The 21,384-nt window shown below is 54.2% G+C and overlaps 1 protein-coding gene across 1 annotated transcript in view; it reads left to right on the top strand.

Annotated features, from left to right (window-relative positions):
• Positions 1–21,384, top strand: part of neurl4 (neuralized E3 ubiquitin protein ligase 4) — a 104,280-nt gene that overhangs the window by 8,904 nt on the left and 73,992 nt on the right. The window contains exons 4-10 of the mRNA XM_038786709.1: positions 433–511; positions 1,456–1,625; positions 2,725–2,853; positions 5,879–6,024; positions 7,847–8,062; positions 10,237–10,335; positions 20,065–20,208. Of these exons, the coding sequence (XP_038642637.1) occupies positions 433–511; positions 1,456–1,625; positions 2,725–2,853; positions 5,879–6,024; positions 7,847–8,062; positions 10,237–10,335; positions 20,065–20,208 (983 nt within the window). The remainder of the gene's footprint in view (positions 1–432; positions 512–1,455; positions 1,626–2,724; positions 2,854–5,878; positions 6,025–7,846; positions 8,063–10,236; positions 10,336–20,064; positions 20,209–21,384) is intronic.

Genomic DNA, 21,384 nt, shown 5'->3' with positions numbered 1-21,384 from the left:
GTGAGCGCGTGCCTGTTGTGTGTATGTGGGACCCTGCCTGCCTGTTGTGTGTGCGCAAGCAGGAGCCTTTTATGGGTGTGTTTTAGGGGTAGCGCATGTCTGGATTGTGTTGGATGCTTGTGTATTTGGTTAGTTTGTGTTGGGAGAAGTCGTGTGTTTGAGCTGTGTGACACATATTGGGGTCTAACGTCTGGCTGTGTTAATTGTCCAGGTTGTGTTTGGCCCTGTATGCGGGGTTGCATGCTGCATGTCGTGCTGTACACATGTACGTGTCGGGAGTGTTGTGCAGACAGACTTCAGTTTGTGTCGAATCCAGTTTAACAAGCTGCCGGCAATCTGTGTTGTGTTTACTCTGCTGTGTATTTTCCCTTATTGACCACTTTAATGACGTTTTTCCTGTCATAGTTAATATTGAGAATCCCCCTTATTTAGGAGTTACAGCAATCCGTCCAGAAGATCTGGAGTTTCCCAGCACCATGACGGATATAGACTATGACACTTGGATGTTGAGGTAACGGCAGGGTCTGAGCGTGCTGTTTGGTGGGGGCTGGGTTGTGGTGGTGGGGGGGTTGCGATAATCTGGATGTATTGGGGAGGTCTCGATTGCCGCATAAAATCCTGAAGTGCTGCTTCACAAGAGCTTTGATCAGACAAGAATTGACTTTTAAGCGGCGTGAACTTGGTCGGGCAGACGAGAGAGAGAAGCGGAAGGGGTTGAGGGAGGGAATTCAGGAGCTTGGGTCCTGCCAGCCGGAGATAAGGAAACCAGTGGTGGGGGTGCTGAAAATCTGGGATGCGTTAGATACAGATATCGGAGGAGATTCCAGAAATAAGGAAGGGGGGGGCGAGACCACGGAGGGACTGGCCAGAGGAGGAAAGGGTTTTTGCACTGAGGTACAGTCGGGCCGGCAACAGGGTTAGTGAGCACAGTGGTTGGCACCGCTGCCTCACAGCTCCAGGGTCCCGGGTTCGATTCCCCGCTCAGGTCACTGTCTGTGCGGAGTCTGCACGTTCTCCCCCGTGTGTCTGCGTGGGTTTCCTCCGGGTGCTCCGGGTTTCCTCCCACAGTCCAAAGACGTGCGGGTGGATTGGGCGTGATAAATTGGACCAACGGGTTAGGTGGGTTACTGGGGAGTGGTCCTAGGTAGGGGTGCTCTTTCGGAGGGCCGGTGCCGAATCACTGTAGCGGTTCTATGATGGCACTCGGCCCTCGAGCCTATTTCCACCACTGAATTCGATCACAGCTGAGCTGGACTTTGATCTCTGTGGCTCGCAGCAACGTACCCAGACTTTGCTTGGCCAGTAATGAGAGGAACTTGCCCCTGTTGTGCGGCGTGACCGATCCTCGTGCGCGCGGGTGGTGTGTGTGTTGTTCAGTGCTTGTCACAAGCAGCGACAGTTCTTGACGTCTTTCTGGTGGTCTTGCCCCCCCCCCCCCCTTACCCCCCTCCACAGTGGCACCGCCATCATGCAGGATGGAAACACTACACGGAACAATTACGGCTGCGATCTGGATTCGCTGACCACTGGCTCGCGAATTGGCATGATGCGGAACCTGAATGGCGATCTCCATTACTACATTAACGGGGTGGATCAGGGAGTGGCCTGCTCGGGGCTACCCCCAGGTAAATCAGCAGCGTGGGCCGGGGGAGGGTAGAGGGGAGGGCCCGTGGCTCCACATTGATTCGCAAGTCCCACTCCCGCTCGCGCCTACCCCAGTGAGATAGTTGGTCAAAAGGACAAAGCACGGTACCGCATGGAAAAAGGCCCTTCGGCCCTCCGAGCCTGCGCCGGCCATGCTGCCCCGTCTAAACTGAAATCTACACTTCCAGGGCCCGTATCCCTCTATTCCCAGCCTATTCGGGTCTGTGTCCAGCCGCGTTATGGCTCAGTCGGAAATCTTCTCTTTCACACTCTCACACTGTTGTCTTTCTCCAGCCCTCCTGCTCGCTCTCCTTCGCTCTCCTGTCCCCTCGCTCTTGTACACACCTGCATGCGCCTGTGTCCTCTCTCGCACTCCCTTTCCCTGGCTCTCGTTTGTCTCAGGGTCCCCGGTTCGATTCCCGGCTTGGGTCACCGTCTGTGCCCGTGTCTGCACGTCCTCCCCCGTGTCTGCGTGGGTTTCCTCCGGGTGCTCCGGTTCCCTCCCACAGTCCAAAAGACGTGCAGGTTAGGGTGGATTAGTCAATTGCCTCACATTTTCCAATGGTTTGGTGGGGTCGGGGGGGGGGGGGGGGGGGGGTTACAGGGATAGGGTGGTGGTGGTGGGGGGTAGTCCTCCATCAGGTGCTCTTTCAGAGGGTCGGTGTAGGCTTGCCCCCCCCCACCCCCCCCACCCCCCCACAGTCTCAGCTTCCTCTATATCGAGAGAAAAGAGCCCTCACCCGTCACGTCTTTTCCGACACTGCGCGTTGGATTGGCGGCCAAGATCACCAAGGAGTCACCGCTGGGTCAACAGTTGGGGGGGGGGGGGGGGGGGGGGGGGGGGGGGGGTCAGGAGATTCCCCTTGGCCAACAGCAACAGGCTTCCAGTCAGTTAACTCGACGCAGGCCCGTTTGGTCAGCAGGTCCTGGTCTCCGAGGCTCTGTCGCCTCAGATGGAGGCGCCTGTTAATGTTTAGCTCGGGCTGGTGAGGGCCGGGGTTGGGGGGGGGGGGTTTGGATTTGAGCTCAGCAGGTGTTCTGTGGCTGTTGTTATTGTCCTGTTTCCTCTTCGCCTTGCAGAGCTGTACGCTGTGGTCGATCTGTACGGGCAGTGTGTCCAAGTGTCCATTACCAGCGGCTCGCCACCTGTCGACAACAGCCTGTCACTGAGTAACGCCACTGAGAAATCTTTCCCGATCCATTCCCCAGGTAGGCACGCACCTCCCCGTCGACACCCGTTTCCCCCCCCCCCCCCCCCTCTCCCCACCCCAATGATCAGCGCCCCACCCTGCTGTCCCAACTAGCCAGGGCAACGGAGCCCATCAGGTACGGGTTTCCATCCATGGGGCAGGTGGACTGGCGTTTGGGGGAGGGGGGGGTTTAGGGCAACGTATAAGACCCCTCTGATATGGGCCAGCCCAGGAAGAAGATGGTGGCCGGTGTTGGGGTTCAGCGAACACCCCCCCCCCCCCCCCCCCTCCCGCACTCTCTCTGTCCCCCCCCAACCACCCCCATTTCCCCCACTCCCTCCGAGGGCCTGAGGATTCAGCCTCACGTTCCACGTTGACCCCCATGTCCGGCGGCTTTGAGTTGGGGCTTGGCGGCGGGGGGGAGTAGAGGACTGGGGAAGCCGGACTGGTTAAAGGGGAGCGGAGATCAGCCGGTGACAGCTTGCAGTGTTGCTGCCCCCCTCGGCTGTGAGCACGTTTACTCCTGGAGTTACCGGGAAGCGATGGAAACTTCCCTTTCTGACGAGGGCGGTATGCCGGTACCTCCCACGATCGCTGTATTACCGCAATCGCACGTGTTTCCTTAAATTCCCTGTGAGCAGGATATACTGGCTGGGGCTGGTTCAGCACAGTGGGCTAAATCGCTGGCTTTGAAAGCAGACCAAGACAGGCCAGCAGCACGGTTCAATTCCCGTACCAGCCTCCCCGAACAGGCGCCGGAATGTGGCGACTAGGGGCTTTTCACAGTAACTTCATTTGAAGCCTACTCGTGACAATAAGCCATTTTCATTTGTTTCATTTCGTACACGTCGCTGGGGCTCTGTCGGGAACGCTCATTGACCTTGATGCCGATTGTGTGTGTGTGTGAGCGTGTGTGTGTGAGCGTGTGTGTGTGAGCGTGTGTGTGTGAGCGTGTGTGTGTGAGCGTGTGTGTGTGAGCGTGTGTGTGTGCGCGCGCGTGTGTGTGTGTGCGCGTGTGTGTGTGTGTCTTTTTTTAAACAAAATGTCGGAAATATGTACAACTTGGTATAGAATAGCAGCACGTACAGAAACTTTAACTTGGAGCAGGAGTAGGCCATCTGGCCCCTCGAGCCTGCTCCGCCATTCAATGAGATCATGGCTGATCTTTTGTGGACTCAGCTCCACTTTCCGGCCCGAACACCATAACCCTTAATCACTTTATTCTTCAAAAAACTATCTATCTTTACCTTAAAAACATTTAATGAAGGAGCCTCAACTGCTTCACTGGGCAAGGAATTCCATAGATTCACAAGCCTTTGGGTGAAGAAGTTCCTCCTAAACTCAGTCCTAAATCTACTTCCCCTTATTTTGAGGCTATGCCCCCTAGTTCTGCTGTCACCCGCCAGTGGAAACAACCTGCCCGCATCTATCCTATCTATTCCCTTCATAATTTTATATGTTTCTATAAGATCCCCCTTCATCCTTCTAAATTCCAACGAGTACAGTCCCAGTCTACTCAACCTCTCCTCGTAATCCAACCCCTTCAGCTCTGGGATTAACCTAGTGAATCTCCTCTGCACACCCTCCAGCGCCAGTACGTCCTTTCTCAAGACACATTCCCTACCACGGGTTTGCTATGATTAGTCAGTGTGTAACTCAGACCCCTGATGCCGTGAGTTTGCTTCAGGCACCTCCGGTTCTGAGACTGCTGTTATGGGCCAGGGTTTAAAAGGACTCCAAAGTATATTGGAGAGAGAGAAAAGAGCTAACGTTTAGAGTCCGATGACTCTTTGTCAAAGTCGCCCTCGTTCTCACACTTCATCCCACCAGCCTCCGTATGCAAAGCATAATCCTCCGCCATTTTCGCCAACTCCAGCGTGATGCCACCACCAAACACATCTTCCCTTCACTCCCTCTGTCAGCATTCCGCAGATTCCCTCCGAGACAATCTAGTTCACTCCTTCACTATACCCAGTACTATCACCCATGGCACCTTCCCATGCATTCGCAGAAGGTGTAACACCTGCCCCTTTACCTCTTCCATGCTTAATATCCCAGGCCCGAAACATTCATTCAGGTTAAGCAGCGTTTCACTTCCATCTCTTTCAATCTGGTCTACTGCATTGGCTGCTCCCAATGTGGTCTCCTCTATATCGGAGAGACCAAACGCAGACTGGGTGATCGCTTTGCTGAGCATCTTCGGTCTGTGCGCATTCAGGACCCTGACCTTCCTGTTGACAAAGAATCATCGGACTCAAAACATCAGCTCTTTTCTCTCCCTACCGATGCTGCCAGACTTGTTGAGATTTTCCAGCATTTTCTGTTTCATTTCAGATTCCAGCATCCGCAGTAATTTGCTTTTATCCAAAGTATAATCTGTTGTTCACCTGACCTATAACTTTATGTTGAATTCAGCTAAGCTAAGAGGCTGCCCTTCAGGTCTTATTCAGCAAACTTCTTCGGCACTTTTAATCAAAAGAAAACAAGATTTAGTCTCAGAATTTAGTTAACATTTGTATAAACACACACAGCTAGAATTTTTATCAATTACAAACAGAAATACCCCACACAGCTACAGTAATATATGTATAATCCATAATGAATTCCCCCTTAACTGTTCCAATTCAATAACAAAATCAAAAAGCAGGTTTGAATTTCTTCGAGAAAGCAATTATCTCTTAAGTTACTAAGTCGTCTGGAACATCTTTTAAAATGAAGATCGAGAAACACTCCTTTCAACCTGTGCAGTTCAAACCCAGTCCAAAACTCAAAGCGAACGTAAAGCCTCACAGAGCCACAGCCCGGCTCTGCCCACATAATGACACCACTGAAGCCATGTGATAGGACAACAGCCTTTCTTAAAGGGACACTGCCCTGACAGTGGTCCCTCCTGACCGTAACTGAAAGTTTTCTCCAATTAGCACGTTGTGCAAAAATGCCTTGGGCGCGTTTTATTCTGTCGAAGGCACTTCCCAAATGCACGTTATCAGGGAGGCAGGGACGGCGTCTCGGGGTTGACGCATTGTGTTTTGTCGCCCCCTCAGTTCCAGGTATAGCCCACCGCTTCCACTCCAACTGCGGGAAGAACGTGGCTCTGCAGAATGACGGCTGTCGGGCGGTTCGAATCCACGGCTTCTCTCACGGGGTGGTACTCGGCCTCAAGGAGCTGAGGTCAGACGAGGTCTTCGAGGTAACTCGACCGACGTTCTCCTCGGGAGCACAGGAGGCGATCTGGTGGGGGGGGGGTTCAAAAATCACCAACCGTTCAGACAGAGGAAATGAGGGGGTGTTTCCCGTGGCTGAGGGCATAAATAAGTTGCCAGAATAAGCTCAGAAATTACGGAGCATCCAGTGGTGGGGGAAGCTTCTGGAAACAGCTATTCGGGGTAGAATTAGTATTCAGATGGAAGAATGTGGGTTGATTAGGAAGAGCCAGCATGGATTTCAAAAGGGGAAATGGTGTTTAACTAACTTGCTGCAGTTGGTTTGAGGAGAGGGCAGAAAGGGTCGATGAGGGTAATGCTGTTGAAGTGGTGTACATGGACTTTCAGGAAGACACTCGATACAGTGCCACACGACAGACTTGTGAGAAATGTTCTACCCCCTGGAATAAAAGGGCCAGGAGCAACGTGGATACAAAATTGGCCGTATGATAAGCAGAGAGTAAGGGTCAATGGATATTTTCCAAGTTGGAGGAAGGTTTGTCGCGACACAGACGGTGACCCGAGGCCGGATTTGAACCTGGGTCTCTGGCGCTGCGAGGCAGCCAGGGTTAGGGTTAAGTCGCTGCGGTGATGGTGCAAAGATATGGGGCCGGTTTAGCACAGGGCTAAATCGCTGGCTTTGAAAGCAGACCCAGGCGTACCAGCCTCCCCGAACAGGCGCCGGAATGTGGCGACTAGGGGCTCTTCACAGTAACTTCATTTGAAGCCAACTCGTGACAATAAGCGATTTTCATTTCATTTCATTTCATTACCTTGTAAAATTCCCTCGATTCTGGATGCGTCCCAGTGGATTGGGAAATGGCAAATGTAATGTACCCTGGGGCAGCACGGTAGCATGGTGGTTAGCATAAATGCTTCACAGCTCCAGGGTCCCAGGTTTGATTCCCGGCTGGGTCACTGTCTGTGTGGAGTCTGCACGTCCTCCCCCTGTGTGCGTGGGTTTCCTCCGGGTGCTCCGGTTTCCTCCCACAGTCCAAAGATGTGCGGGTTAGGTGGATTGGCCATGCTAAATTGCCCGTAGTGTCCTAATAAAAGTAGGGTTAAGGAGGAGGTTCTTTGGGTTACGGGTATAGGGTGGATACGTGGGTTTGAGTAGGGTGATCATGGCTCGGCACAACATTGAGGGCCGAAGGGCCTGTTCTGTGCTGTACTGTTCTATGTTCTATGTAACGTCCCAACTCCGGAAAGGAAGGAATGGAGAAAGTGGGAAACCAGTTAATCTGTTGTAGGGAAATTGTGAGAATCGATTGTTGAGGTGACGTAGTGGGATTGTCGCTGGACCGGTAATGCAGAGAGCCAGGTTCCAATCACGCCACAGCAGACGGTGAAATCTGAATTTCACCATCTGCAGCACGGTAGCACAAGTGGATAGCCCTGTTGCTTCACAGCTCCAGGGTCCCAGGTTCGATTCCCGGCTGGGTCACTGTCTGTACGGAGTCGGCACGTCCTCCCCGTGTGTGCGTGGGTTTCCTCCAGGCGCTCCGGTTTCCTCCCACAGTCCAAAGACGTGCAGGTTAGGGTGGATTGGCCGTGATAAATTGTCCTTGGTGTCCAAAAAGGTTAGGAGGTGTTATTGGGTGTTCGAGATTTGCAATTTGATTTGCTGCACAGGACTGAGACTTTGATTCTCTGTCTGGGAGCTCAGAGCTCGGACATGAAATGTAAACGTGCAGATTATAAAGTGTGCCTGGAAGTGGTAACAGCAGCTCTTTGGCGTAGAAATGTCCCCATGAGCATCTGTGAAACTTGCCTCTGTCCAATCCTCTGTCTTGTTGCTGCCGTCCGCAGGTTAAGATCGACGAGATCGACGAGCAGTGGTCCGGCTCGCTGCACATGGGGCTGACCACTCTCCAGCCGCTGGACGCCTCCTGCACCTCCTCGGGGCTGCCGTCCACCTTGCTGGAGCTGAGGTCGAAGGTCAGCTGGCTGGTCAGCGGCTCAGAGGTCCGGCGGAACGGGACCCTGCAAAAGCAGAACTACGGCTTCTCGATGGAGCGGCTGACGGTAAGGACGGGCGGGCGGGGAGAAGACGACCGCCAGGTTCCCCCCCCCCCCCCCGGTGGTGCCTGGTGCAATATTTATCTCTCGGTCGATATCTTCACAAAAGCAAACGATCTGGCTGTCATGACGTTGCTGTTGCTGTGCCCGAAGAGGCTGCCGCGTTTCCGTGTCACAGCAGTGACCACGCTTCGGGGAGTGGATCATTGCCACCTGGGGGTTTCCTGGGTCCGCTGGTCGCTGTGAGGCCGGAACCGCTTTTTGCGCCAACGCCGAGCTCACCATGTTTGAACCGAGTCTGAGATTCAGGGAAAATGTGGTGGGCAATGGTTCCGTGCCGCGTCGACCTACCGGTCCCAGCTCCCGGGCCTGGGTGGCGATCGGAGCGCTCAGGAGCTTTTGAGTCGGGGAGATGTGGACCGAAGTTTCCAGACTTTCCTCCTCATCAGCTCTCCTTCCAATGCAAAATAAACTTGTGCAGAAGTCAGTCGAGGGAAGGTTCTGAATCGAGCCCAGTTACAATGATCCCTCCATCTCCTACTGTGGAATAATTCTGCTGAGCTCGCATACAAACGTACTACTCTGCTGTGGGTACGGGTGCCAAGCAGTCACGTAGCACTGAGGGATAGAAGCAGGCCATCCGGCCCTTCCAGCCTTCTCCATTCGTTAACATACTGGCCGATACGCTTGTATCTCAACCCCACTTTTCCTGGCTGTTCCCCACGACCCTTGGCTCCTGCATACCGTAGCCTCGAATGAAGTCAGTGACCCAGAATCCACTGCTCTCTCGGGGATCGAATTCCTCAGCCGACCGACCGTGTGAGAGAAGAAATTCCGTCCTCAACGCGTGAACCTCTCATTCTGAAACTGTCCCCTGGTTCAAGTCTGTCCCACGAGGGCAAATCTGCCCGATAAAGTTAATGAAATCACCTCTCGTTCTTCTAAACTCCAATGGGTACAGACTCAATCTACTCTAACATTCCTCGTAAAATAAGCTCTACAACCTGGAAATGAGTCTCGTGGACGATCTCTGAACTGATTCGAACGCTGACAGAAGGTGATCAGAACAGTGCACCGTATTCCAGATGTGCTCTCAACAAGGCCCTAGACAGCAGCAGTGAAACATCTGTACATTTGTATTCAATTCCCCTTGTAATAAATGGCCCCGTTCCATTTGCCTTCCTCATCACTGGCTCTATCTGCAGACTAACTTCTAGTGATCCATGAACCAGGGCACCCAGACTGGGCTAGGGTCTGGCAGGTGGAGGTCAATCTCGGTAAATGTGAGGTCATCCCTTTTGCTCGGAATAACAGCAAAATGGACTATTATTTAAACGGTAATTAATTGCAGCAGGCTGCTGTGCAGAGGGACCTGGGTGTCCTTGTGCATGAATCGCAAAAAGTTGGTTTGCAGGTGCAGCAGGTAATTAAGAAGGCGAGTGGAGTTTTGTCCGTCATTACTAGAGGGTGGGAGTTTAGAAAGGGGAGGTTAAGTTGCAGCTGGATAGGGTGCTGGTGAGGCCACGCCTGGAGTACTGTGCACAGTTTTGGTCTCCTTATTTGAGAAAGGATATACTTGCGCTGGAGGGGGTGCAGAGGAGATTCACTACGTTGATTCTGGAGACGAGAGGATTGGCTTATGAGGAGAGGTTGAGTAGACTGGGACTGTACTCATTAGAATTTAGAAGAATATGGGGGGATCTGATAGAAACATAAAATTATGAAGGGAATAGATAGGATAGATGCGGGCAGGTTGTTTCCACTGGTGGGTGAAAGCAGAACCAGGGGGCATAGCCTCAAAATAAGAAGATTTAGGACCGAGTTGAGGAGGAACTTCTTCACCCAAAGGGTTGGGAATCTATGGAATTCCTTGCCCAGTGAGGCAGTTGAGGCTCCTTCATTAAATGTTTTTAAGGCAAAGACAGATGGATTGTTCAAGAGTAAAGGAATTAAGGGTTATGGTGAGCGGGTGGGTAAGTGGAGCTGAGTCCACAAAAAGACCAGCCCTGATCTTATTGAATGGCGGAGCAGGCTCGTGGGGGCTGAATGGCCGACTCCTGCTCCGGGTTTTTACGTCCGAGACTACCCGGTGTGTGTCTCGGGATGCGCTGTCACGTCTCGGTGCCGCGTGGCTCGGACCGAGATTGCCACGGTGCCCACTCTGTGCCTCTTTGCTGCAGGTCGGTAACCGGGTAGGGGTCAAGCGTGCCTCCGATGACACCATGCACATTCTAGTGGACGGAGAGGACATGGGCGTGGCGGCGGCGGGCATCGCCAAGGTAAGTGACCGCCAGTTTGCCGGGTACGGCTGGGAGCTCCGTGTGGGCAGACACCCGGCTCGTCCACTTTGACCCCCGAGAAAGGTTGAGCGGAAACGGTTTTGAGCTGAAACGGTTGGGTCGATCGGGAGAAACCATTTCCTCTGGTGGGGGAGGGGGCAGAAGCTTCAAATTTGAGCCAGGCCGATCGGGGTGGTGTCAAGAAGCGTTTCTGGGGCAGCACGGTGGCGCAGTGGTTAGCACTGCTGCCTCACGGCGCTGAGGTCCCAGGTTCGATCCCGGCTCTGGGTCACTGTCCGTGTGGAGTTTGCACATTCTCCCCGTGTCTGCGCGGGTTTCACCCCCACAACCCAAAGATGTGCAGAGTAGGTGGATTGGCCATGCTAAATTGCCCCTTAATTGGAAAAAATAATAATTGGGTGCTCTAAATTTATTTTTTAAAAAAGAAAAAAAAAGAAGCGTTTCTGACCCAAAAGGGCAGCGGAAATCTCTCCCTGCAAAATCGCTGAGCCTCGTGTGGGAGGACAATTGAACATTTGAAAGCTGGCATTGCTGGACTTCTCACAGAAGCCCTCCAGTGCAGAAGGAGGCCATTCAGCCATCGGGCCTGCATCGACCCTCCCCGTAAGAGCACCCCAGCCAGGCCCCCTCCGATCTCTGTGACCCCACCTAATCTTTGGACACTGAGGGGAAAATTGATCACGGCCAATCCACCTAACCCGCACATCTTTGGACTGTGGGAGGAAACCGGAGCACCCGGAGGAAACCCACGCACACACGGGGAGAACGCGCAGACCCCGCACAGACAGTGACCCAAGCCGGGAATCGAACCTGGGACCCTGGAGCTTTGGGGCTGCAGTGCTAACCACTGTGCTGCCTGTCTTCATGGGATCCCTACTGACAGTGCAGAAGGAGGCCATTCAGCCCATCAAGTCTGCACCGACCATCTGAAAGAGCACCCTATCTAGGCTCACTTACTCATCCTATCTCCGTAACCCCACCCATCTGGCACATCTTCGGGCACTGAGGGGAAATTTAGCACGGCCAATCCACCTAACCGGCACATCTTTGGACTGTTGAATACGGGGAGGTTACAAAGCCAGTGTGGGTAGATTGTGTGTGTGGCCATCTCCTGCTCCCATATTCCTCAGCGGCTCTAGCTAACTCAAGGGAGCTTGCTGGTCTCCTGCACCATTGATATTGAGTGGGTGCGGCAGTAACGGTATTGGGTCCCGGTTTTCAGGTTTGCCGGTCAAGCCGGTCAGTACCTTTGGTCATTGGCTGGGTTTGTAGATTGGCACAAGGAAAGGTGACCAATGTTGTTCAGCGCCAGCCCATTCCTGGTTTCTTGCACTGCCTGGTATTCCTTTTTTTTTAATAAACAATTTTATTGAGGTAGTTTTTGGCTTTATAAACAGTTACAGACATCATCAGAAAGGAAGCAAAAAAGGCAAAAATGTGCAAACATCCACGTTCTTTCAATACTTCCACCGTAACATATTGCACAAGCCCGCTCCCCTCCCACCGGTACTACCCGCCATATTTTCCCTCCTACTCTACTCTAACCCCCCCCCCCCCCCCCCCCCGCTGACGCTCACTCTCCCGCAAAGAAGTCAATAAATGGTTGCCACCTCCGGGTGAACCCCTGCACAGAACCCCTCAAGGCGAACTTGATTTTTTCCATCCCCAGGAAACTCGACATGTCCGCAAGCCACCACTCCGTCTTCGGGGGCTTTGAGTCCCTCCACGCCAATAGTATTCGTCGCCGGGCTATCAGGGAAGCAAAGGCCAGCACATCGGCCTCTTTCTCCCCCTGGACGCCCGGGTCTTCCGAAACCCCAAAAATTGCCACCCCTGGGCTCATCACCACCCTTGTTTTTAGCACCTGGGACATGACCCCCGCAAATCCCTCCCAGTACCCCCTCAGCTTAGGGCATGCCCAAAACATGTGAACATGGTTCGCTGGTCCTCCCGCGCACCTAGCGCATTTGTCCTCTATCCCGAAAAATTTGCTCATCCGAGCCACCGTCATATTGGCCCGGTGAACGACCTTAAATTGAATCAGCCCGAGCCTAGCACATGTCGCGGTCGAGTTTACCCTACTCAGGGCCTCTGCCCACAGCCCATCCTCCATTTCCCTGCCTAGCTCCTCCTCCCATTTAAGTTTCAGTTCCTCTGTCTGGGACCCTTCCTCCCTCATGAGCACCTTATAAATACCCGAGACTCTACCCTCCCCTTCATCCCTCCCAGAGACTATTCTGTCTAGGATCCCCATTGGCGGGAGGCGTGGGAAAGATGGGACCTGTCTACGAACAAAGTCCCGCAACTGTAGGTACCTAAAATCATTTCCCCTTACCAACCCAAATTTCTCCTCCAAGCTCCTCAAACTCGCGAAGCTCCCTTCCAGGAACATACCACCCACCCTTCCCGCCCCTGCTCGCCGCCATACTCGGAACCCCCCATCCATACTGCCGGGGGCAAACCGATGGTTGTCGCAGATTGGCGCCCAGACAGACGCCCCCATCTCCCCCACATGCCTCCTCCACTGGCCCCATATCCGCAGGGTCGCCACCACTACCGGGCTGGTGGTGTACTTGGCCGGCGGCAGCGGTAGAGGAGCCGTGACCAGGGCTTCCAAACTGGAGCCCCTGCACGAAGCCGCCTCCACCCGCTCCCAAATAGACCCCGTACCCACCATCCACTTCCTTATCATAGCGATGTTGGCCGCCCAGTAATAATTGACCAGACTCGGCAAAGCCAGCCCTCCCTCGCTGCGGTTCCTCTCCAACATCGCCTTCTTTACCCGCGGAGACTTTCCCGCCCAGACAAAGCTCATGATCAGCCCGTTAACTCTTTTGAAGAAGGACTGTGGGATAAAGATCGGGAGGCACTGAAAAATAAACAAAAATCGAGGGAGGATTGTCATCTTTACAGTCTGCACCCTCCCTGCCAGCGACAGCGGGAGTGCATCCCATCTCCGAAACTCTCCCTTCATTTGCTCCACCACCCTGGCCAAATTTAACTTATGCAGCCTGCCCCAGTCTCGTGCCACCTGGATTCCCAAATACCGGAAATTTTCCTCAACCAGCCTAAACGGTTGCCCTCTCAATCTGTTCTCCTGGCCCCTTGCCTGGACCACAAACATTTCACTCTTGACCGTATTTAATTTGTATCCTGAGAACTGGCCAAACTCCCTCAGCATTCCCAGTATAGTTCCCATCCCGGCCACTGGGTCCGACACGTACAGGAGCAGGTCGTCTGCATAAAGAGAAACCCTGTGTTCAACCCCGCCCCTCACCATCCCCTTCCATCCCTCTGCGGCTCTCAGCGCCATCGCCAGCGGCTCTATGGCCAGCGCAAACAGCAGCGGGGAGAGCGGGCAGCCCTGCCTGGTCCCTCGGTACAACCTAAAGTACTCCGACACTTCTCTGTTAGTCCTGACGCTGGCCCTCGGGGCCTGATATAATAATTTGATCCAATCCACCAATCCCTCCCCGAACCCAAACCGTCCGAGCACCTCCCATAGATAGTCCCACTCTACCCGGTCAAAGGCCTTCTCGGCGTCCATTGCCACCACTACCTCCACATCTCTACCCGCCGGGGGCATCATTATCACGTTGAGCAATCTCCTCAGATTGGCCGCCAGCTGCCGACCTTTAACGAACCCAGTTTGATCCTCCCCAATCACCTCCGGTACACAGTCCTCCATTCTCCCCGCCAGTACCTTTGCCAGGAGCTTGGCGTCTACATTAATCAGGGAGATTGGCCTGTAGGACCCGCACACCTCCGGGTCTTTACCCCGCTTCAATATCAGAGATATGGTGGCTTGTGACATTGTCGGCGGCAGGGTCCCTCTGTCCCTTGCCTCATTGAAAACCCTCGCCAAGACCGGGCCCACCAGCTCAGAGAACTTCCTATAAAACTCTACTGGGTATCCATCCGGCCCCGGGGACTTCCCCGACTGCATGGCCTTTAGGCCCCCCAATACCTCCTCTACTCTAATCGGGGCGCCCAGCTCTTCCACTTGCCCCCCCCCAACTGTTGGGAATGTTAGCCCGTCCAGAAACCTTTTCATCCCCTCCGGTTCTTCCGGCGGCTCCGAAGTATACAGCTTACGATAGAAGTCCCGGAATACCCTATTCAATTCTGCCGGATCCTCCACTTTGCGCCCCCCCTCGTCCCTCACTCGTCCCTCACTCTACCTATTTCCCTGGCCGCCTCCCTCCTCCTGAGTTGCTGCGCTAACAGTCTGCTAGCCTTTTCCCCATGCTCGTACACCACTCCCCTCGCCTTCCTAAGCTGTTCCACGGCCCTGCTCGTGGATAGTGCCCCCAGTTCCGCCTGTAGCCTCCGCCTTTCCCTGAGTAAAACCTCCCCCGGGGACTCCGCGTGCTCTTCATCTATCCGGCCCATTTCCCTGACCAATCTATCCATCTCTGCCCGGTCTGCCTTGGCTTTGTGGGCCCCAATTGAAATCAGCTCCCCCCGAACTTACTGCCTTTAGCGCCTCCCACACGGTCGCCGCTGAGACCTCCCCAGTGTCATTCACCTGCAGGTAATTTTTTATACATTTCCGAAGCCTCTCGCAGATCCCCTCCTCCGACAGCAGTCCCACATCTAGCCTCCATTGCGGGCGTTGATAACTCGCTCCCCCGAACTGCAGGTCCACCCAATGCGGGGCATGGTCTGAAATGGTAATTGCTGAGTATTCCGTGTTCTTTACCTCCCCCATACAGTCCCTGCTTAGCACGAAGAAATCTATCCTGGAATATACTTTATGGACGTGCGAGTAAAACGAGTAGCCCCTTCCTGTCGGCTGTCCCTCTCTCCAGGGGTCCACTGCCCCCATTTGCCCCATAAACCCTTTCAGCTCCCTTGCCATTGCTGAGAGTCTACCCGTTCTGGGACCCGACCGATCCAAAGTCGGGTCAAGGACCATGTTAAAGTCCCCTCCCATTATTAGCTTGCGAGAATCCAAGTCCGGGATCTTCCCCAGCACTCTTTTAATAAAGTCCACGTCATCCCAGTTCGGGGCATATATATTCACCAGCACCACCCTTCTCCCCTCCAGCCTGCCCCGTACCATCAGGTATCTGCCCCCCCTGTCTGCGGATATGCCCTCTGCCTCAAATTGCACACGCTTGTTGATCATGATTGCCACCCCCCTGGACTTCGAGTCCAAGTCCGAGTGGAAGACCTGGCTAATCCAGCCCTTCCTTAGCCTGGTCTGGTCTGACACTTTCAGATGTGTCTCCTGCAACATAATTACGTCCGCCCTCAGGGCCCGCAAGTGCGCGAACACCCGCGCCCTCTTAACCGGCCCATTCAGTCCCTTGACGTTCCAGGTGATCAGCCTGGTCGGGGGGCACATCCCACCCCCCCCACCCCGCCGGTCAGCCATAGCCTTTCTCGGGCCGGCCCCTGACCCGTGCGTCGCGCCATTCCTGGCCCGCCCTTTGGCTGCCTCCACCCTCGACCTCCTTTCCAGTGCCTATTTCAAGTCCCTCTCCCGTCAGCAGAACAACCCCCCCCCTCCCCTAACCCCATCCCCCGATACCCCCCACCCCCGCCATCTCCTGGCTGTTACTTCCCCCCCCCATCTGACTTCCTTGACTAGCCAATCTGCTAGCCCGGTGACTCAACACTCCGGCGCCTTCCTGTCCCATTCCCCTTGTTTCCCCGCCCTCCTCCCCACCCACTGGGGCAAGCCAGTTCCAGTGTCTTCCACGAGCTGCACAAAAAGCCCAAACAGGAAAAAAAAAAAAAAAAAAACCCATAAAAAGGGAAAAAAACCACAGAAAAAAGAGAAAAAGCACATAAATGTCCATGAACAAAGGAAAGAGTCTCAAATGTTCCGCTTGGCCCCTTTGGCCCAGCAAACCGTTGAGCAGCGGTCCAGGCACATTCGGCGTTCCTTCCCACAAAAATCCTCGGGCCCTAACTCGCGTCCTTGGGGCCTCCTTTCGGGACCAGCCCCAGGTCCCTCACAAAATCCATCGCTTCTTCGGGCTCGGAGAAGTAGTGGTGTTGACCCTGGTGCGTGACCCATAGCCGGGCTGGGAACAGCAGACCAAACTTCACGTGCTTCTTGAACAGCACCTCCTTGACATTCTTAAAGGCTGCTCGCCGCCGAGCCACCTCCTGGCTTAGATCCTGATAAATGCGGAGAACACTGTTGTTCCACGTGCTGCTCCTGGCGCTCTTTGCCCACTGCAGCACCCGCTCCTTGTCCACGAACCTGTGGAACCTAATCACCATCGGGCGGGGGGGTCCGCCCGGCCGCCCCTGCCTTGCCTGCACTCTGTGTGCCCCCTCCAGCTCCGGCGGTCGTGGAAAGGCTTCGGCTCCCATCAGCTGCTTCAGCAGGTCTGCTACAAACGCTGCAGCATCAGCTCCCTCCGCCCCCTCCGGGAGGCCGACCATCCTCAGATTGTTCCTGCGGATTCTATTCTCCAGCTCCACCACTCTGTCCAGCAGTCTTCTCTGCCGCTCTTTCAGGCCGTCCACTTCTACCGCTGCAACCGTTTGCGCATCCGCCTGCTCCTCCACCGCCTCTCCCAGCTCCTTAACTTTCACATCCTGGGCATCCATCCTCTGGTTCAGCTGATCCACCGCTTTCTGGATTGGGTCCAAGCTGTCCCGCTTCAGCGCTTCAAAACTGGACTTCATTACCTGGAGCATGTTATCCAGCGCCAGCTGGATTGGTGAGTCCGGGGTCCGTGTGTCCGCCATCTTAGGTCCCAGGTAATTTTCTTCAGGTCCTTGTCTCTGTCCCTTTTTCTCCTTCTTCTTCTGCCTTCTGGAATCCCGCTGTTCCATATGCCGCAGCCCGCTCCTCAGCGCCTCCGCTGCCGCTTTCCTTTGCCCAGCACCTTAAATTTTTACCCCCTCCTGGGCATCTGAAGTGGGTCCAAGCTGTCCCTCCTCAGCAACTCCAAACTTTTTTTTCCCTTTGTCCTGGAGGAAGGAAGGTCCGTGGGTCCGCCATCTTACCCTGCAGGTCAGCTTCCTCCTTGCCTCCGTCTCTCTCTCTTTCTTCCTCACCTGCTGGCCTCCCACACTTTCATTTTCTGCAGCCCGCTCTCCTCTTCTGTTCCCGGCAGCCTTTCTGCCGCCTCCGTGGTCCCGCTATCGCGGGGAAACAGCTGTTCAGTCCCGCCGGAGTGAGAGCCCACCGAATGTGCGGCTCACTCGGACATCGCCGCCACCGGAAGTCCACTGCCTGGTATTCCTGTAAAATTGCCCAACAAGCTGCCCCCTACCAAAGCATTGCTACAAAGGGCAGTACAGCACAGGAACAGGCCCTTCGGCCCTCCAAGCCTGTGCCGACCATGCTGCGCGTCTGACCTAAAACCTTCTACACTTCCTGGGTCCGTATCCCTCTATTGCCATCCTATTCATGTATTTGTCAAGATGCGCCTTAAATGTCACTGTCGTCCCTGCTTCCACCACCTCCTCCGGCAGCGAGTTCCAGGCACCCACTACCCTCTGTGTAAAAAACTTGCCTCGTACATCTCCTCTAAACCTTACCCCTCACATCTTAACCCTATGCCCCCTAGTAGTTGACCCCTCTACCCTGGGGAAAAGCCTCTGACGATCCACTCTGTCTCTGCCCCTCATAATTTTGTAGACCTCTATCAGGTCGCCCCTCAACCTCCATTGTTCCAGTGAGAACAAACCGAGTTTATCCAACCTCTCCTCATAGCTAATGCCCTCCATACCAGGCAACATCCTGGTAAATCTTTTCTGCGCCCTCTCTAAAGCCTCCACATCCTTCTGGTAGTGTGGCGACCAGAATTGAACACTACACTCCAAGTGTGGCCTAACTAAGGTTCTAAACATCTGCAACATGACTTGCCAATTTTTATGTTCAATGCCCCGGCCAATGAAGGCAAGCATGCCGTATGCCTTCTTGACTACCTTCTCCAACTGTGTTGCCCCTTTCAGTGACCTGTGGACCTGTACACCTAGATCTCTCTGACTTTCAATACTCTTGAGAGTTCTACCATTCACTGTATATTCCCCACCTGCATTAGACCTTCCAAAATGCATTACCTCACATTTGTCCGGATTAAACTCCATCTGCCATCTCTCCGCCCAAGTCTCCAAACGATGTAAATCCTGCTGTATCCTCTGACGGTCCTCATCGCTATCCGCAATTCCACCAAACATCGTGTCATCTGCAAACTTACTGAACAAACCAGTTACATTTTCCTACGTCTAGGAATTCGAAGTCTGGCATCTTGGCTGCCGTCAGCATGATCCACATCCTGAGCAAGAATTGACAAAAAGAGCATTGACTGTTCGTAGTTATCATCGAATTTGCAGTGCAGAAAGAGGCCATTCGGCCCATCGAGTCTGCACCGGCCCTTAGAAAGAGAACCCTCCCCAAGCCCACACCTCCACCCTATCCCCGTAACCCAGTAAGTGGACGCGAAGGAGCAATTTATCACGGCCAATTCACCTAACATGCACATCTTTGGACCGTGGGAGGAAACCGGAGCACCCGGAGGAAACCCACGCACACACGGGGAGAACGTGCAGATTCCGCACAGACAGTGACCCAAGCCGGGAACCGAACCTGGGACCCTGGATCTGTGAAGCAACCGTGCTAACCACTGTGCTACCGTGACATCCGCTAATTGTAGATAATCAAACCATTCCATAATACTGGTTAAGCCATGTTAACCTCCACATTCTCCCCACTCCCTGGGTAAAGTTTCCCACGAATTCCCCATTGGATCTCTCCGTGTCCATCCTGTACTGGCGGAATCTGCATTTTGCCTCTCCGACAGATGGAAACATCATCACAGGCTCGCCCATCGAACCCTTAATCAGGATCAGCCTCTCAACTGCTACTTTCTAGAATAACGAAGCGCGATTGTTCACACATGAGGAGAGGACAGTCCCCAGTGTTGTGGAGAGTTTTGAGACCCATTTTGTGAAAGAAATCTGTCCAATTTGAAATGGAATATCTGCTTCCATTATCTTCCATAGGTTCCGCAGATTGACCATTCACTCAGTGAAGTATTTGCAGATTGGTAGATTTCTAATTAATGTTTTCTTTCGAATCGAAATGCATCACAAGAAGGTATTCCTTCTCCCCGTGTCTGCGTGGGTTTCCTCCGGGTGCTCCAGTTTCCTCCCACAGTCCAAAGATAATCTTTATTGTCACAAGTAGGCTGACATTAACACTGCAATGAAGTTACGGTGAAAATCCCCTCGTCGCCACATTCCGGCGCCTGTTCGGGTCACAGAGGGAGAATTCAGAATGTCCAATTCACCTAACAAGCACGTCTTTCGGGACTTGTGGGAGGAAACCGGAGCGTCCGGAGGAAACCCACGCAGGCACGGGGAGAACGCGCAGACTCCGCACAGACAGTGACCCAAGCCCCGGGAATCGAACCTGCAGCTGTGAAGCAACAGTGCTAACCACTGCGCCGCCGTGCTGCCCAATGTGCAGATTAGGTGGATTGGCCGCACTACATTGCCCTCGGTGTCCAAAAAAAAAATGGCAAGGTGGGGTTACGGGGATAGGGTCGAGTGCTCTTTCCAAGGTGGGTACTGAAAGGAAAACTGAGATGAGCACACGAGGGAGGAAGCAAGAGGAGAAAATGTTGGTAGAACAAGGTGAAATAAGGGATCGGTCTCGGTCGGGGCCTCGGCTTTGAATGTTAGTTTTGCTGCGTTATTTATTTTCTCTCTCTCTCTCTATTCCCGTGTCTCCAGAACGTTTTTGCGGTTGTCGACCTGTATGGTAAGGTGGTGTCCGTGTCCATCGTCAGTTCCAGCACGTTGGAGGAGCCGGAGTGCACCAAACTGCCCTCCATGTCATCGGACAACTGCAGTGAGGAGGAGGAGGAGCTGAGCCCTGTAAGGAAAGGCCGCGTTCCCTTTTCCTTTATCCCCCCCCCCCCCCCCCCCCCCCCCAACCCTCCCTTCCGCTGACCCTCACTGGGGCAGTCTGCGCAGCCCCCCCCCCGCTGACCCTCACTGGGGCAGTCTGCTCCCCCCCCCCCCCCCCGCTCGCCTTCCGGGACAGTTGGCGGGATATTGGCCCAGGGGAGCGTCACCTCGTGGCTCCGTCCTGCCCAGGCCTGACAGCCATGCAACGCCTCTCTGACGGGAAGTTCTCCGGATAACAATCAGGATCAGGGAATCTGGCTCACTTTCTAACCTCGGGAGCCCAGGAACACTGAAATCTATGGGGCCAGCCCCCCTCCTCCATCGGCAATCATCGTCTAATTGAGCAGTAACGGGGATCGGGCCAACTTGCACGTTTCTATTTGAAATGAAATGAAAATGAAAATGGCTTATTGTCACGAGTAGGCTTCAATGAAGTTACTGTGAAAAGCCCCTAGTCGCCACATTCCGGTGCCTGTTCGGGGAGGCTGGTACGGGAATTTGACACTGCTATGGATTTGACATCCATTGGGCGATTGCCGTGATTGACAACTCAATTCTTTCAACGCAAAAAAGGGCAGGTAATAGGGTGGGGGTGAAAAAGGCATGTGGGACACTGGCCTTTATCAATCCAGGCACAGATTACAAAAGCAGGGAGGCCACGTTGGGAGTTGTACAGAACTTTGGTGAGGCCACAGCTGGAGCACTGGGTGTAGTTCTCGTCGCCACATTATAGGAAGGATGTGATTGCGCTGGAGGGGGTGCGGAGGGGATTCACCAGGATGCTGCCTGGGATGGAACGTTTCAGTTATGGAGAGAGGTTGGATGGGCTTGGGTTGTTTTCTCTGGAGCAGAGACTGAGGGGGCGACCTGATCGAGGTGGAGAAGGTTATGAGGGGCATGGACAGGGTGGGTAGGGGGCAGCTGTTCCCCTGAGTTGAAGGGGGTCACAAGTTCAAGGTGAGGGGCGGGAGGATTAGGGGGGATTTGAGGAAAAGCCTTTTTCCCCAGAGGGTGGTGAGGGTCTGGAACGCATGGCCTGGGAGGGGGGGTAGGGGGGGTGAGGGTCTGGAACGCACGGCCTAGGAGGGGGGGGGGGGGGGGGGGGGGGGGTGAGGGTCTGGAACGCACGGCCTGGGAGGGGGG

Source organism: Scyliorhinus canicula, chromosome 29, assembly GCF_902713615.1.
Source record: "Scyliorhinus canicula chromosome 29, sScyCan1.1, whole genome shotgun sequence".
Taxonomy (NCBI): domain Eukaryota; kingdom Metazoa; phylum Chordata; class Chondrichthyes; order Carcharhiniformes; family Scyliorhinidae; genus Scyliorhinus; species Scyliorhinus canicula.
The sequence above is the reverse complement of the archived record's forward strand: the minus strand, read 5'-3'. Positions and strand labels throughout refer to the sequence as shown.